The sequence below is a fragment of the Sceloporus undulatus genome, chromosome 10 (assembly GCF_019175285.1).
Source record: "Sceloporus undulatus isolate JIND9_A2432 ecotype Alabama chromosome 10, SceUnd_v1.1, whole genome shotgun sequence".
NCBI lineage: Eukaryota > Metazoa > Chordata > Lepidosauria > Squamata > Phrynosomatidae > Sceloporus > Sceloporus undulatus.
The window spans coordinates 12,626,162-12,643,500 of NC_056531.1; the positions used below are offsets into that span (position 1 = coordinate 12,626,162).

Sequence of the window (17,339 nt, forward strand, 5' to 3'; positions counted from 1 at the left end):
GAAAAGGCAGAGTTTGGAGACCACTGAGCTAGACAGTCAGCTTGACAGCATCCCAAAACAAGATATATGCATCAGGGAGTTTATCACATAAAGGGACCAGTGTATTATTATTATTATTATTATTATTATTATTATTATTATATTTATTTGTATATCCCGCCCTTTCTCCAAAACTGGGACTCAGAGTGGCTTACAAGAGTAAAACAGTACAATTAAAAACACTGAAAAGTGTTACATTAAAACAATTAAATTATTGCAATATTAAAACATATCTCATGTAAAAGAAGAACCTATATTTAAAAAGATACATGTGTTTAAAATGCATTTAAAAAGAACACAACACCCAGCCAAAGTTCTTTCAAAACCTTCTGTTTCAAATGCCTGCCTTTGTCTGTCGGCGAAAAGATAACAAAAAGGAATCTAGGGGTGCAGGGGGGGGGGGGTCCTGAAACCGAACCCCAACAAATACCAATGGCCCCCACTGTACAACTGAGCATGAAAGTTAGAATCATCCAAGGCATTGTACTCTCCCTCACTATGTATAGATATGAGAGTCGGGCAATGAAAAAGGCAGATAGGAAGACAATCCACTCCTTTGAGATGGGATGCTGGAGAGGAGGGCTGAGGATACATCCTGCTGAACCATGCTTAGCAAAACCAATGCTTTGAAATCCCTCCTTCCTACAATTTGCTCTAAACTTGTTTGCAATGTATCACATTTTGGCCCCATATAGACAGGCCAAAATAAAGCTGCTTCGAGTCACTTTGGAAGTATGCTGTTTAAATGATGCATGCGTCCTAAGAGGCCGGAAGCTGCGCCAAAGCCACAATCCAGTCCTAAGGACCTGAGTGCAGCTTTGGCGCAACTTCCAGACTCTTAGTACGCATAAGATCAGTTTTAGAGCAAAAACGTTAACTCACAAGAAAATTGTAACAGCAATCCAACAGCTTGCTCTTTAAAAATTAAAAAAAAAAGGTTTAAGCAATACAAATGCTAAAAACAGATCAAATCAATGGGAAAGCTTGTGGAAAAGGTGAGGAGAGATCATCCGAAGGGGCCTGACACATTCAATTAGAAAAAGCCAACCGTAGTTTGAGACAATTTTGGAGAAAGCTTGACCTCAGTGTCTTTGTGGTCCTTCCTCTTGTGAAGAACAAAATAAAAAGCAGTGTCTTCCATGTAGATTCTCGCCCTCTGCTACGGAATGACAATCTGCCTAACCACTTACTGCATGTCTTCTTGCATTACCTCTAAAAGTCCCACATTGGAGTTACCCCAGTTATTAGCTGGCCAGGCTTCTTCAGATCCAACACATTTAGCAAAGACAAAGGCACCAAAATGGCTATTAATCTTGGTTCCAAAATCCTACCTTTGCATTTTTCTTAGGCCAGGATACTACAGGGACTCCAGAAATGGCAAGATTCTGATCATCTTCTGCATGCTCCTTCAAGATATTCTGTTTTGAGAGGAAAACAAGATCATTAAGAATAAGAAAAAGAGGGGGGGGGGGGGGGAACAGCCCAGCATAACATGTTGAAGGGAAGCCGTAAGCTGGAGCCCCAAAGAATCCAATGTAGGAAAAAGGTGTACCTGCAATTATTCTGCAGACATCACCCCACTCTCCCTATTTTATACCTAAAAGGTTGAGATCACCAAGGAAGCTTTCATCAATGATACAAAGGATGTCTGTTTGAAACTTGTAGATTTAAATTATTTTCTTTGTAAGCATTTTTTTAAAAAAAAACTGTAGATCTTAGAAAAGCCATTCCCTTCAGGGTTCAAGAAGTTGGAATGCTTCTTGTAAGATGTCTGCTCAGATGCTTTCTGCATCATCTTAAGACAAAATAGATTTTTTTTCCTTTTACAATGACTGTTTTACTCCATTGTCAATTTATGCAGAACTAACTGACCAATAAATTAACACTCATACAGTTAACTGACTAAAATAAAATGTCTAGGACTGCAGGCAAGGACCTTATATTGTTTTCCCCCTTGAAATGCTCCAAAATGTGCACAAGGGGGAGCAGGGTGCATTTCCATCACATTTTGCACTCTGCCCTGGACCACTTTAGGTCCAGGAGGGACCTTTCTGGAAACCCAAAACATGATGAAATTGACTCTATGCTCCCTAGAGGCATTTGGGGCTTTTTCACCCCTAGAAACGTGGGGCTCATCTACAGGGCTCTATCCTTCCATAATTGCCTATCACTGCTTTAAGGTCATTTTAAAAGGCATTTTGTAGGAATCTTGCATGTTTTATACCTTTATCTTACCGACTCTTGGGTGGGGATTTTTGAGCAAGAAAAAAAATAACAGAAAAGTACCAAGCAGCACAATGTGTCTTTGCAACAAGTAATGGCAACCAATTTCTTTTTAGGAAATGCACATTATAATACAAGTTCTGAGTTTCTCCCCTCAAGCTAAGTATGACACTGTGCGTAGGGTCCGAAACCAAGGCCAGGACTGCTTTGAAACCCAAGCTGCTTCAACAGACTCGGTCTTGACAAGGTGCATCCCATGAAAAGCACATCCTCTACCTACCTTCATATCTTCCAAAAGAGCCTGAGGGTCCTCTATGCCTTCAGGAACACATTTCTTATTCTCTGGAAGGGATTCAAGTTTTTCAACAAGGGCTTTTAAACCCTTCAGTTCAAACTCTGTCAGGTGAGTCCACTTGGCTGAAACTTCAGTGGCTGGGGAGCCTGTGGGAGTTTTGGGATAATCAGCCGGCATGGACTTTATGCTTTCATCTGAAGCATCAGACAAAGTCCTTTTGAGGTACCGAGAAGCTGTGGATTTCTGTTTCTTCCCCAGAATCTCTTTCCCTTCTGAATGTGTGCTGTTGGGGGAAGAAGCTCCATCCATAGAGGCCTTGGGGATTTTTTCTGGGCTCTCATCCTTCCCCTGGGTGTGAATATCACACAATTCTTCATCCATATCTACACAAGAATCTGATGAGAAGCTATCTAAGCTGTGTTTCCTTGCAGTATCTAAGAAAGAAGAAAGGGACATTTTAAAGAATCCCTCAAAGTAGAGCTCAGGAATACCTACCAAAAGTGCTGGTCATTGTCATTCCAAACAACATAATACTGTAAAGGAATGTTGGTACATACAGATTGCCCATCAGTAACACAGTCAGACTGAGTTACTTTGGAGTATAACCCCCAGAACTCCACAGCCACCATGACCACCGGGGGATTCAGTCACTTGTAGTTCAAAAAGTAACACATCCAAGCTTTGGTTCTGGAGCTCTCTTTCCCTTGGGGAATGCTATGGGTTCTGTAGCAAAAAAAGAACACTCCAAGATCTAGTTTTAATGTGTGCCCAGGCAGATTTTTTAAGAACGGACACACAAATATTTAACTCCCTTCACACATAATGGTGGTGGCATCGGCAACATGGATGAACATGCTATTTGGCTGCTCTCAATGTGGTATAGTGGTTTGAATGTTAGACTGCAACTCTTGAGTCCAGAGTTCGATTCTCTGCTCAGCCATGAAACCCACTGGGTAAACAGTGACAAGTTGCATGATCTCAGCCTAAGGGGAAGGCAATAGCAAACCTCCTCTGAACAAATATCATGAAAACCCCATGATAGGGTCACCTTAGAGTTGGCAAAAGTCAGAAATGACTTGAAGGCACATAACAACAACAGTAACAACAGTGGGTAGGTTCCTTATTAGTATGAAAAGGATCTTCCAGCACCTTTGAGACTAACCGAGCAAAAGAAGTTGTAGCACAAGCTTTTGTAGACTGAGTTTACTTCCTCAGATGCAAGTCTATGAAACTTATACAACAATTTCTTTCACACAGTTAGTCTCAAAGGTGCTACAAAATCCTTTGCATACTAATATTCCAGACTAACATGGCTAGATCTCTGAACTCTAGGTCCATTTGTTGTTGTTATAATATTACTATTATATTTATTTATATTGCTTTCCCCCAAAATTGGGACTCAAAGCAGCTTACAATTTAAAGAACAGTAAACTTATCTGTCCCGTCCAATCTTGTGCTAGCTAACAATAAGGCTGCAGTGTTTCCACGTTTGGTTTTCTCTGTGTTGGCCGGCCATTGCTTTGTTCATTGCTGGGCAAGATTAATAAAGATGAGCAGAAATGTACATAGTAATACCTGGTAACCTACTCTGCAACTTGATTCTAAGGGTTAACACCCAGGCTGGAGAAGGAAGAACTCATTATATGAGCCTGCATTCTAAATAGTCCTGTGGTATCTGAAAGACTCATCCATTTTATTAGCGCCATCATTTGCTAACTGTTAACTCTGCATGTCAGAAAGAGCAACTGTCCCTTATTGCTATTTTGAAATCCTAGTCCCCAATGGAGCCTGGCTGAAGGGAAAGATCGGCCATACTGGAGACTGCCGCTAGAGGGACAGAAGCAGAGGACAGCCTGAAGAGTGGCTAACCGTATCAAGCACTGACTGGTGACCTCAGCAATCAACACTTCCACTGCCTGCTGCTACTATCTTCCGGGCATGGTATACACATGTTGCAGACCTAGCCTGAACTCACCAGAGACCCACAGCACAGCAGCAGAGCTTCTGTTTGGCGTGTAGAAGGATTCAGATACAAGCCCAGGCTCTAGTGATAGCAAATATCAATGCCAGCCCAGTTCCATCATAGCTCAAGGCTTGCAAAGGAAGCTGACCATATCAGGGGTGTTTTCAGGTCGGGAAGAGTCACATCAGGTAAGGAAGGCACATGTAGCAGGGTTATATCTTGCAAAGCACAGTCAGGCAAGACACAGCAGGACCTTGTTCAGTAAATTATGTTCAGGAACACATCCTTGGACAGAGCACTACAGGAGGGACTGACTGAGATGTCTTCACCTGAACAAGGGATTGCTGTTGCCTCAGTAGGAATCAGAGAACCTCTGAAAATCATCTGGCCTGATCTTGCTGTTGCCCCCAGCAGATGTGTAGCTACTATGGTGGGGCTGAAGGAATTCGGCTCTCCCATGAAATTTTCCTTCAGTCCTCAACTTTCTAGCATTGCAGGAACTTCAAACATCAGTTGAGCATTTAGAAATACAGTTTAGGCATCCAAAGAAAAGGTGATGAAGGGAATGCAAACAGAGCAGATGGAAGTGTTTTGGTGTGAACATTTTTCAGTGTCTCACTCTCAGCAACACTAGAAATCAGGGGAACGAAGTTAAGTTTTATTCTGAGGAGGCAGAATTCATATTTAGGGGGTAATGCTCTCTTTTTGTCCTCTCTGTAGCTCCCTGGCCCCCACCCATCCTGCGGAGCTGTATGTCCTCTTTAAAAGAATATGGCCTTTAAATAAGGCCGTTTTTGCAGGCATTTGCCCCCAAGGCATAGGGAAATGGAAGCTGCACTGAGAGCAAGACTCAAGAGTCCAACGAGACAACATTTTCTTGAAGATCTAAGGGAAGAGGATGGTAGCTGTCTGAGAGAGACACCTTAACTCTGTCCATGTCTTACTCTGAAACTAAGGAGGGCTGGATGGGTGAGGACACAAGGCCAAGGCTGGAGAAGATGATAACTGTTATTGGTTATAGAAAACAATGCTGGGCTAGGTAGACCAATAGTTCTGAACTTGGATACCGTAGCCACCTATCTTCCACAGCTAACTGATGCCCAACCCGCTGTGACCAAGCAAGATATTCCCCTTTCTTCTGCACACTATTGCAAGCTTCCTAACACAGCCTGAAGTGCAACAGTCAATTAAAAGCTCTACCCCATTATTCTGTGGAATGTATCAACTGGCTAGATTTCCTGTCAATTATGCCTATCAAGTTGGGTGCTTTGTATAATTTAATTCAAGTACCAAAAGGGTGATTTCCTTTGTGCAGAACCTTGATATGACACTCATGCCCTGCTGATAACATGGACTAAACAAATCCTCTTTTCTTTTGGGACAGCTTGCAATCTCAACCCCCACCCCAGATAATGATAGAGTTTAGTCTGAATCCCTGCTCTCCTTGTCCCCAGAAAACTGGGAAATATAATTTAAGGTGAGAACATGCCGTTAAGATGACCAAGGTTCAACCACATATATCTGCTCCTCCAGGAAACAACAAAATAATTCAAATTCCCAGTTTAGCATGTAAGATTCATCCGTGCAGGAAGCAAAAAGTAAGAGTGCTGTTCCATTCACCCCTCCCCACAACCTACCCATTCTAAATTTGTACTGCAAAAGAATTCACTCACCAATTAACATCAATTCTTTCAGGTAATTTTTGCTGAGGTGGGAGCGCTGGGCCACACAAAACACGTACCTTTCTAGAACATACCAACACATCTCATAGTAGAAAGGGTAACGGAACTTGGCCTGCACCTGAAAGCAAGACAGAAGAGCATCAATCCATCTGGGAGGCAGGGAAGTTTGCTGCTCCTTGAGCCAGTTATCATCTTTATCGAGAGTGCAAGCTGCCTTTGCAGGAGTGGGAGGAGGGGAAGTGAAGATGGGAGCCAAGGGAGATGTATGCCTTCTGCATACGCAATGAGCAACCCTGCCTGCTTCCCCGGGTGCTTCGTTTTGTGGTTCACCAATTTTGCACCTTCCTGGGAGGGGAGTGATGAAAAGGGATGGTTGAATTCTCGAGATAGATTCTTTCCCCTTTCTCCCAGTAAGTATACCTTCAACATAGTCTACTTCCTCTGCCCATTCTGTAAATATTCATAAATGTCATCATGTACAGATGTGAGTCTCCTAAGAATTCAAGTTAAAAAGGAAAGCTACACATTTGTTAGATTACCTGGGCGTTAGATCCCATTTCTTGCATCACTGCACCCAGCCCGCCCTCAGGGCAAATTCAATGAGGACAAAACTACACATTGGATTAGAAAGTACTTCTTCACAGAGCACCAATCTGATGCATAGCGCTCACTAAGACAGGACACAGTGATGGTCAGTAGTTATGGCTACATAAGACAGCTTCAAAAAGGGTAACACAGATCTATAGAGGAGGATGGAAACAGGTCTATCAACAATTACTAGCCACGAAAGCTAAACAAAACCTCCAGGTTCAGAGATAGTGGGCCTCTAAATAACAGTTGCAGAGAGCAGGAGAGGGGCTAATGCCTTTGAGCACAGGTTTGCCACTCTGGGAAACAGGATGCTGGACTGGGTGGGCCTCTGGTCTGATTCAGTACAGTTCTTACCTTATATGAAATGCATGAATGCCATCAACAATGTGCCCTTTATGCTGAGTCCTCCCTTCCCTGATATCACATATTACAACTTATCCTGTGTTGTGACATTATTATGCCGAGTGTGTTTCTCTGTCCCCAACACTATAGGCAATGGAAGTTGCAGGAGGCCAGATTACTACAGAGAAAAATGAAACCAGGGTATGCGGTACCACGTTTAGAAAGCTGGGATGTTTCATACTGACACTGCAGCTGAAATGTAGCCAGCTCTGGCTCTGGGATTTTGGAGGGTGAGGGGGGCTCAGGCTTGGTGCTTACGCTTGGTTCACCAAGCCTGGGAGAGGCAGGATAAGCAAACTCAAGAATTATCTTTAGACTGCACCTGATCTTCTTGGCTACTTCATGCAAAAAGGATAGCAACTGTTGAGGCAGTAAGCCCTCTGCCAGTTTGAGGACCCTGGTAAGTGCCCAAATCCAACCTCATAGAACCAGCCCTCCATTTAGCCCTGTACTGTTTGCTCTGACTGGTGATAGCACTCCGGGGCTTCCCCATCATCTGCTACTTAATCCTTTTGACTAGAGATGCCACACCTTGAACCCTGGACTTTCTGCATGCAAAGTATGTACTCTATCACTGCACTGTTGTATTGCCTGCAAATACAGAGGCTTTGCAAATACAGGCTGACCACCCCAGCAATATCCATAGCTCTCACACTATCCATTCTTACCTGGGGGTTTTAGCCTTCTGGAGAATCCCTCTAAAGTTTCCCAATTACATTTCAAATTGCTAATTACAATGGTCAGACATAAGGGGAATCAGCAATGCTAAAAGAGGGATGTTCATCAAAGGAACTCAAATTATGTTGGATTTTTTTCCATTTAAATTTTTTGCCTTTTTTTTCTAAGAGAGCACTGCAGGAAACAAAATTTGCAAAGAATTTGACTTACAAACAGGAAGCCGCCTGTTCCACCCCTCGGCCTTCAAAAGGTTTTCAGTCACACGCCTGGGGAATATTAAAGACATCATTTGCTCAACATTTTGCTGACAGGTTTCTGAGTGTCACCCAATTTAGTTGTTTACCAATGTTTGTTTTCTTATATATGTATGTATGTATGTATGTATGTATATAAAAATTCAAATGTGCAAAACAAGGTACTCAAAGGCATGCAGTGCTCCCATGGGCCTTGAAAGGATCAATTGTGAATTGTCAATTTGAGTTCCTAATGGCCGTGCCATCCGAGCTCCATCCCACAGCCAATTCCCTCTATGCCTTTAATTCAATGTCTTATTGAAATCTGCCCTGCGTGCTCTACAACCCCTCAGATGCAAGAGATGGCCGGCCAGTGTGTGCTCTGAATAAAAGATGAAGGGGCCTCTTAGCCACAAACCAGTTGCCAAAGGACAAAAGGGGGAGAAGGCCAGAGCATTCTTGTCGAATGGGAGCTTCCCTGAGGTCTCCAAGCTGGCCAGTGTCAGAAACAGGATTCCACACTCAACAGATTCTTGATCTGATGTAAAATGGCAATCACATTTGAGAGTGTTACTTTTAAGGTGCCTCGATTGTCTTTTTGACAGAAAGGCGGGGTAAAAATAAAGCTGCTATTATTATTATTATTATTATTATTATTATTATTATTATTATTATTATTATTATTTTAAAAGGACAAAAGAGAGAGAGGGAGAGATTAGAGGTGGGAAATCTCAGGCCCTAGGGCCAAATCCAGCCCCTGGGGTTCTCCAGATGACCGCATCCCCTTCCCTATGGTGCCATCATGTGATGGCTTCCTAGCTTTTGTACAGGATTTCTCCCCATTTTAAAGGGTTGAAGTGTCTCTTCAGATGTAATGATTAGCAGCAAGAGCTTTAAATTAAAATAGGCTGGTATTTTTGGCCTCGCCCCAAGAACTCCTCCAAAACTGGCTGAAGAGGTCTCCCATGCTTGTTTTACAGTACACCCCCTAGAAATGTTTGCAAGGCATCAAGTCAGAACTGTTGTAGTCACCCAATAATTTGATGAGCAAAGTGGTGGTTTCAAATGACTGTTTTTAACACTGGATTTTATGCTAGTGTAGGCTATTTCAATTTTATCCTGCATTAAGATTTTGTTGCTCCCAAGGCATGATGCAAAGAAGATCCACATCATGCCTTGGGATCAGGCTATCTAAAAGTCAACCTCTGCCCATATGAGCTTGCTTTAGATTTAAGGCATTCAGCAGGGCCCTGTTGTGTATCCCCTGAGAAGTTAGATTCATGAGCACAGAAGACAGACCTTTCCCTGTACAGTAGTAGCACCTCAGTTGTGGAACTACCTCAAGTGTTATTTGTTCACAGTAACAGCATTGAAAACTTTTTTTAAAATCATGTTTTGTTTTTCTTCTGGTTTTCTATTGAGATTTTACTCTGAGCATGGAAAAGTTACATTTTTTTGACTACAGGCCCCCAAACTTTTCCAGCTGGCCTGAGGATTCGGTAAGTCACAGGACAAAACAATAACTTGTTCGAGCTCTGGTTTTATTGTCCGTCACTTTGTGGGTTTTGAGGGACAGGAAAAGCGATTTATAACTATTTTGAATAAATAAGCCACTTTGCTGGAGAAAAGCTGGCCTGGGTCTGAGTGCCTGGATGGAAGACTGCCTGGGAACACTCCCCATATTCATCATCTTGAACTGAATAATGACAGAAAGGTGGAGTATAAGCATAAGCAAACAGTACACTGCTTCCTGACATTGTGAGCCATCCTGAGGCCTTGACAGCATCCGGAGAGGTCATTATTTAGAAAATCAAATAACTACAGAACCAAAAAAGTCTAGAATAGTACCATTTAGGGTTCAATATATCCTCTACCAAAGGAATAAAACCTATACCAGAAAAGGGCTCAGAGGAGAGGTTTTTAATTGATGCTTTCCAGCTGCAAGTTCTATGATCAATAATTTACAATTCACTGATTTTTTTTGCTAATTATTTCTCAACAGTAAGTGGGGAAATATATTCTCACTGGAGAAGGATAGCTTTCATAGTTCAAAGGGGAAAAATTAAGATAGCCCAGAGACTTTTCCAAAAGTCCTAATGGAGCGGGTGGAAGCCCACTCCAAACCTCTCAAGGAAGAACCAGCAGCTATCAGAGCTAGAACAGGGGATTTGCAGCTTGGTGCACAGCTAGGCATCTCCTCCAAATAAAAAGTACTATTAAATGGCTCCGTCCACCCAAGCTGGTCATTGGCATTCCTCAAGAGGGCAAGCATTCACATCTTACTGTTCAGGCTAGGAGTTCACTGGGTAACTATAATCTTTAACTGAGAGGTAGAATTCAAAGGCATCACTGTATTAGTCTGGAATATCAGGATGCAAAGGGATCTTGTAGCACCTTTGGGATTAAGATGTTACAAGATCCCTTTGCAATCTTTAACAGAAATGCTTTTTAAACTGGGTTACAAGTCCCAGAACCCCTAAGAAGATCAATCTGAGAATCAATCTAGATTCTCAGATTTAGAATGAAGCCACAGAGGGACATGTTGTGACCAGGCTATAAGTCAACATTACTGTCTCAGCCCTGGTCTTAGAAGGCTGAGACGATATCAAGAGGTCAAAACCAGTCCAACCGTAAGCAAAAGGCTAAAACAAAGCATCACAATTTAAAAACGAGCTGGAGAAGAGCACCACCTGGATTACAAGGCTCAATCTGAACTGCCAATCCTGGCTTTGTGAGTCGTGTCACAACATTTCTTTCAGCTGCCAACCGTGCACAACAGAAAGATCAATACTTTTGAAAAAGCCTCATGTAGGATGGTGCCCTAAATGGGGTTCAAAACAGAGAAGCTTATTGAAGAAGTGGTGTTCTGATTACAACATTCTGATTGAATGAGTTAGAGGATTTGGTCCACGCGGGGAAAAAGATAATACTGTACTGCTAAACACATTTCCCTTGCAGGTATGTCCCAGTCAAACTTCCTTTCTAGCTGACCAGCTTATGAAACGCTGTGTTAAAGAAATGTTTTCTATTCTGTGCACACCTGTAAGCCACATTCTGAACCAAACTGAGTGTTTGTGTGGTTTGTCTTATTAGCATGGTTTTATAATCACAACTGAAGGAAAGGGCTGTTGGCTTAAATTCAGTTTTTAGTACCAGCTAGAGTAAACCCATTGAAGTTGGTAAGTCAACACTAACAGTTGTCTTCCGTTCCCACTTTATCCTCACAACAATAACCCTGCAAGACAGGTTGGGCTGAAAGGGTGGAAAGCCCAAGGTCACTTGGTGAGTTTCATGGCTTAGTGGATCCTGGATTTCCTGAGTCCTAATCCAGCGCCTAACCACTACACAACATTGTCTGTTCCTTTCTCTTTCGTCCCAACTGGCCACCACTAGGGAACTGATTCAGCCACCCACTGGCTTACATAATGGCAACATAGAATCATAGAATAATAGAGTTGGAAGAGACAGCAAGGGCCATCCAGTCCAACCCCCTGCCATAAAAGAAATCCCAATCAAAGCATCCCGGACAGATGGCCATCCAGCCTCTGTTTAAAGACCTCCAAGGAGGGAGATTCCACTACACTCCTAGAAAGTGTGTTCCACTGTTGGACAGCCCTTACTGTCAGGAAGCTCCTCCTAATGTTGAGGTGTAATCTCTTTTCCTGGAGTTTGCATCCACTGCTCCAGGTCCTAGTCTCTGGAGCAGCAGAAAACAAGCTTGGCCCCTCCTCAATATGACATCCCTTCAAATATTTAAACAGGGCTATTATATCACCTCTAAATCTTCTTTTCTCCAGGTTAAACATCCCCAGCTCCCTAAGTCGTTCCTCATAAGACATGGTTTCCAGACCTTTCACCATTTTAGTCACCCTCCTTTAGACATGCTTCAGTTTCTCCACATCCTTTTTAAATTGTGGTGCCCAGAACTGGACACAATATTCCAGGTGGGGCCTGACCAGAGCAGAATAGAGTGGCACTATTACTTCCCTTGATCTAGATACTATACTTTTATTGATGCAGAGCTTCAATAAAACTGAGTTTGAACAATAAAACAGAGCTTGAACAAATTACTGGTTAGGGCTACAATTCCCAGACGCCCCCAGCGTTGCACAGTTGCTGACCATGGTGGCTGGGGGATTCTGCAAGCAGTAACCCAAACAGTAACCTTTCTGAACTTGGTTTCAGCAGGCACACCCAAACTTTTTCAATGATACCTTTGCATCTCCATGGGCTAGAAACATGTTGTTGCTGTTGTTTTTTCAAATGAGACATGAGAGCCTTCAGAAACCGATACCGCACTCTTTACTTTTTCTGTGTTTAATCAGAATAATGATCCACATAGCCCTATTCATAAACTACTACTAAATTTTCACATCCACTACATTTTCCATCTCATCACTGTTAAGACTTGCTGCTACTTTTTCTTCTTCCATGAGAAAAATGTATTTTCTCAAGCCACTTGCAAGACCACTTCTTAATTCTTAGGCAATGGAGCAGAATTTGGATAAGCAGGTTCAGAATTGTCCTGTCAGGGTATCTTCCTAGCAATGCCCTCACATTTTGCAAATGTAAATCCAGATTAGTGAACAACAGATACTTGAGTTTAACCTAAAAGGTAGTAGTGGAGCATGAGAAGCTGAAGCCAACTTTTCTTAGCCTAGCATGCAATGCCGACACATGACACCATCTCAAATCACAACATAGGCTTCTCATTGGGTGGACTAGCATTTTATCTGTAAGCACTGCCCCAACCCATTATTTGTTCATCTTCATAGCACCTTTTCTACATAGGATACTTCTGCTCTAACAGCACCTAATGGGGACTGGACCAGAGACAGTGACCTGAACAAATTCCATGCAATGCATTCATGACAGACGTAGACTGGGACTTTTCAGACTTGGAGATAATAATTGTATTTTTGGATAAACTATTCATTTCTGACAAATTCCAAGATTTTCTTGGCAATTGTGAAATCAATCAAGAAATGTTTTAAGAAATGAGCCACACAAAGGGATGCTAAGGTCTGCAGTGGAGTCTAGAAAGCCACTTGCTATGTAGTGTAATGTGTACCCTCCAATACCAGGCTCTTGCCCTAGCTTCCCTCTGCAACACAACTCATGCCTCTGAACTGAGTTTTTAGAAAGTAACAGCTGGAACTTTTCAAGATGAGGTGGCATCTATACCAAAAGAAATGGAGGCATTTGGGTCTAAGTTGGGGCAGGAACAGTCTTCTTTCTAGCATGTCCCTACAAAGGCACAGCAAGATAGTATCAACATCCATGAAAGGACCCCAAGTTGTCACATTTGGGAATGCTGCCAGCATGAAACTCAGGGGGGAATAGGATCTTATATGATACAGTCTTCCCAACAATGCACTTGAAAGAGAATACCCAAAATTCCTATGAAGAAGTTAATCGGGAACAAGTGGAAAGACTTCATGATTCACCAGTGTTCAGAACACAAAGCATCAGGGAGCCAATAAAGAACAAGAGACAAGATCCGATGACGAATAGACAAATGTTCCACAAACATTCAAAGGCTGGAAAACAAATCAGATGAAAAGAATGGAGCTCTAACAATGTTTCACGACAACAGGCCTCAGCACCAACAAGCCTGTGAACGAAAGTTCATAGGTGACAGGCAGCAGATGGAACATCAGTTCATTGCACAGATACTACCCTGGCCCCCTTTGTACTTGCTTTCCACTCTGAACAGCATCTCCAGAGAGAGGCAGCTGGCTCTCAAAGGAGGAATGCAGGCAGCCTGGTGAGAGGTACCAAAAGTGGAAGTTCTGGTACAAGGTGCGAGAATTCACAATGGGAGGGGGGGGGGGGGGTTGGAGGAATGAAACTCCAAGCTAAAGAGGGGACACAGATCAAAGAAGGGCTTGAAGACAGGAAGGGATTAGCTACATAAGTCCACTTAGGGATGCTAGCAGTCTACCTCAAAGAAAGATGGGCAGCCATTGATCCTTGAGTCCACAAGGCACATACAGGTGGGAAGTTGTTCAAGAGCCTTCCAGAGTTCCAAATGAGCAAGAGAAAGAGTGGCAATGCTAAAAACAAGGTCAGCACACTCACATCTGTTAAGGTCACCCCTTAGTTCTCCCTAGACTGCTGCTAGTAACAGCAGAGGCAAAGTAGTAGCCATTCAGCCACTTGGGGTCTACCTTTCAGGAAATATTACCTGCAAGTCTGGAGTTTTGCCAGATCCAAACATCTTCCCGATAATGAGAAAAACCAGGCCCTGAAAAATGTGATATTTAATCCATCTGTGGGAAACCCTAGGACTACCTGGACCGGCTCTTATATCTCCTGCAAAGCTCCAGTTCTCCAGCCCGATTACCTGAATCAAAACTGCTCTGCATCTGACCTTAGCTTCTGCCCTGCTTTGCACCCTGCCAGTACCTAGATCACAGCACCAGGGCCAGAATATTTAAGGAGCCCTTGACCCACCCAATAAACCACTGATCTATGCGTATTTCCATCTGCAAAGTTACCTGTCTTTTTGCAGGTTTCCTGGAACCTCCTGTGTCTTGCCTTTCACACGAATTGTAATTTCATGTGTGACCAAAGCCAGAAGAGATCTGAGCATTCTTACCCTCGTTCTGTCCTCAAGCTCATAGATGCGAAGCTGCATGGGAACATTAAAGCTATGCAGGATGTTGCCACCAAACACCAGGGAATCTACTGGAGTATAAACAGCATGTATCCACCCTATGGATGTGGGGAGAAAATGAAAGACAAAGGGGAAAGAATAAATCTCATTGGAAAATTGTCTTGGAATGGTCAAGCCAGGTCCAAACTTAAAGATAACTGGACAAGAGCCTCAGAGGAAGAAAAGAGAATGAGGCAGGTAAGTGGGTGCACAGCCATCTAGTCTACTGGCTGTCCTGGTGGAACTTCTGGGAAACTCCAACACAAACAGTTGGGTTTTTTATACCAGGGCTAAGGGGCAGTTGTGCTGAGGACGGGCCACATCAGCCAGAATAGTACCCAGTCTGTCTGTTCCCAGCCTGGAGCTGTTGGCCTGCATCGTCTAAAGAGGACAATGTCAAACTGTGGGGAACATGGGCCTTTTGGGACATGCCTACAGCTGCATGGCCATCCTTAGTCCTTCAGAATGCAGTGAACAGAGCTTAGAAAAATTACTTATTGGATTACAGCTCCCAAAATGTTCCAATCATCATTGTCACTAGCCATTCTAGTTGGAGAATACAGTGGACCCTTGTTATACGCTGGGGTTAGGTTCCAAGATCCCCTGTGTATAACAAAATCCATGGATGGTCAAGTCTCATTAAATATAATGACATACCAAATGGTGTCCCTTATAAAAAATGGAAAATCAAGGTTTGATATTTGAAATTTATACTTTTTTTAACATTTTCAAACCATGTATGCTTGAATCCGTGTATATAAAATCCATGTATAAGAAGGGCTGACTGTACTTGAAACTGTAACATGTCCAAGCTCTGGCACAGGAAACAGACAATTTTTGAAAAAGAGCTACCTTTCTGAAAGAGAGAAAATTACCTGAAGGAATGAAGAAGGTATGTCCTTGCTTCAGCTCAATTCTTTGGCATAGCTCCACCCTGTCCCCCAGAAAGATATCACTTTGCTTCCCTGAGAGAACCCATTCCTCATAGAGTTCTAGGTTCTGTGAAGTTGGAGGAATCAACCAGAAGATCTAGAAAGAACATTTAAAAATAGAGTGAGAGAGGTAACCTTTCTAATAGTTTACAACCAACATGCGTTCAATATTGCTGTCTAAGGAAGCATACTCTAACGTTTCCTTTTCAAAAGCTACCCTAATACTATCTGTGACTGAGACTCCCTCTCTCCACATCCCAGGGTTTTAATTTAATCAGCAACATTTCATGAACTCACTTGCCCAAGTTCTGTTCAACTTTCCCTTGAAGTAACTGTAGACTATTGATCCTGCTTAGCCTTAGATGTAACACTTTCAGCTGCACTCCCACCTACCTGACTCTGAGAAGACCTTGCTCCAGTACACTAGAGACCTCTCCCAACTTTATGCTATGTGTGCCCTCCACATCTGCATTTTCTCTTTGTAGTCCTGTTTCATGTTGCTATCCAGCTATGTGGGAAAGGACCTGCCTCATCATTATTATTCCAGGCATCTACAGGTGGGAAATTGATGTCTCGCTCAAGGTTTGCCTGTGAACTCCAAACTACCAGCCTGGTTCATCGTTGTCCACTTGATGGTAGGAAAAATATAAATACATAAGATCTGTTTACTAGAGTTTAGCTAGTATGGCTAAGACTAACCCAACCTCACCCAGTCCAGCCATTAAACCTACACTCCAGTCATGCACAAGCTTTAAGGGAGCATTGTTGAAGAGCTGAAATCAAGATGCTTGCATTGACTCAATCCAATGTTTTTAGATCTTTCCTAGCTGATCTGTTTGGAGAGCCAAGGAGAGCTTCTTCCTGCCCAGGCAAGAAATTTTTGTAACACCCATCAATGCATTGCAACTCTGAATTTATCTGGAGCAGGGGGAACACCTGGCCTTTGAAATGTCTAATCTATCATTCCATACCAGGAAAGATGCCTGTTGTCCCAAATGCAGAACATACGGAACTATTGATATCATGTACAAAATTTAGTTAACTATTGGTATATTGGTGCAAAACGATGTAAACTTGTTTTAAACACACAGTTTCTCTCTCACACTCACGCACACCAGCCTGAGAATGGAGAGTGGTCAAAGTGGAATTAAGCAAAAGAAATACATATTTCTCCATGTTTGATGTACCATCCTATTCCACTAGATGTTTAAGAATTAGAAATTGCTTGTTATTAGCTTGTTGCATCAGTTGTTTCTTTAATTTGTTTGTGCTTTGTTTTTATAAATTTTATAACAAATGTGCAGAAAGCAAATCTAAAAATACGGTAAATAAGCAAGCACGTTCAATGTTCCATTTTTATTTCACGCATCAGCAAAATATTATTCCCACCGTAGTCTTTTCCACTGCCCAAGCAAATTTCATAAGAATGTAAAGGTAAGCAATTTTAAAGATTTTATAAGGGATAAAAAACAAGAAGCGGAGTAGTGCCTCCCTTCTCCTCCCCTGTCATGAAGGCACTGCATTCACTTACCTTCCCTCCTCGGAAAACATGATACCAAACTGAAGTGCCCCCGAAATCAATGTGAAAATCTGTGAAGCATCCTTTTACGCTCATCAAACAGTACCTGTAAAGCACATAAACA

At 42.5% G+C, this 17,339-nt stretch overlaps 1 protein-coding gene across 15 annotated transcripts in view; it reads right to left on the reverse strand.

The window, feature by feature from the left end:
* The window catches only part of KDM2B (lysine demethylase 2B), a 56,714-nt gene that overhangs the window by 26,048 nt on the left and 13,327 nt on the right, over window positions 1–17,339 (reverse strand). For 12 of the 15 annotated variants that reach the window (XM_042441692.1, XM_042441684.1, XM_042441683.1 and 9 more), the window contains 6 exons: window positions 17,228–17,321; window positions 15,640–15,793; window positions 14,708–14,823; window positions 6,194–6,320; window positions 2,543–2,991; window positions 1,371–1,457 (listed from right to left, as the gene is read on the reverse strand). In XM_042441692.1, coding sequence (XP_042297626.1) covers window positions 1,371–1,457; window positions 2,543–2,991; window positions 6,194–6,320; window positions 14,708–14,823; window positions 15,640–15,793; window positions 17,228–17,321 — 1,027 coding nt within the window. Of the gene's footprint in view, window positions 1–1,370; window positions 1,458–2,542; window positions 2,992–6,193; window positions 6,321–8,083; window positions 8,140–14,606; window positions 14,626–14,707; window positions 14,824–15,639; window positions 15,794–16,089; window positions 16,359–17,227; window positions 17,322–17,339 lie in introns of those variants that run through there. The other 3 variants (XM_042441694.1, XM_042441695.1, XM_042441696.1) reach the window with 3 other exon arrangements.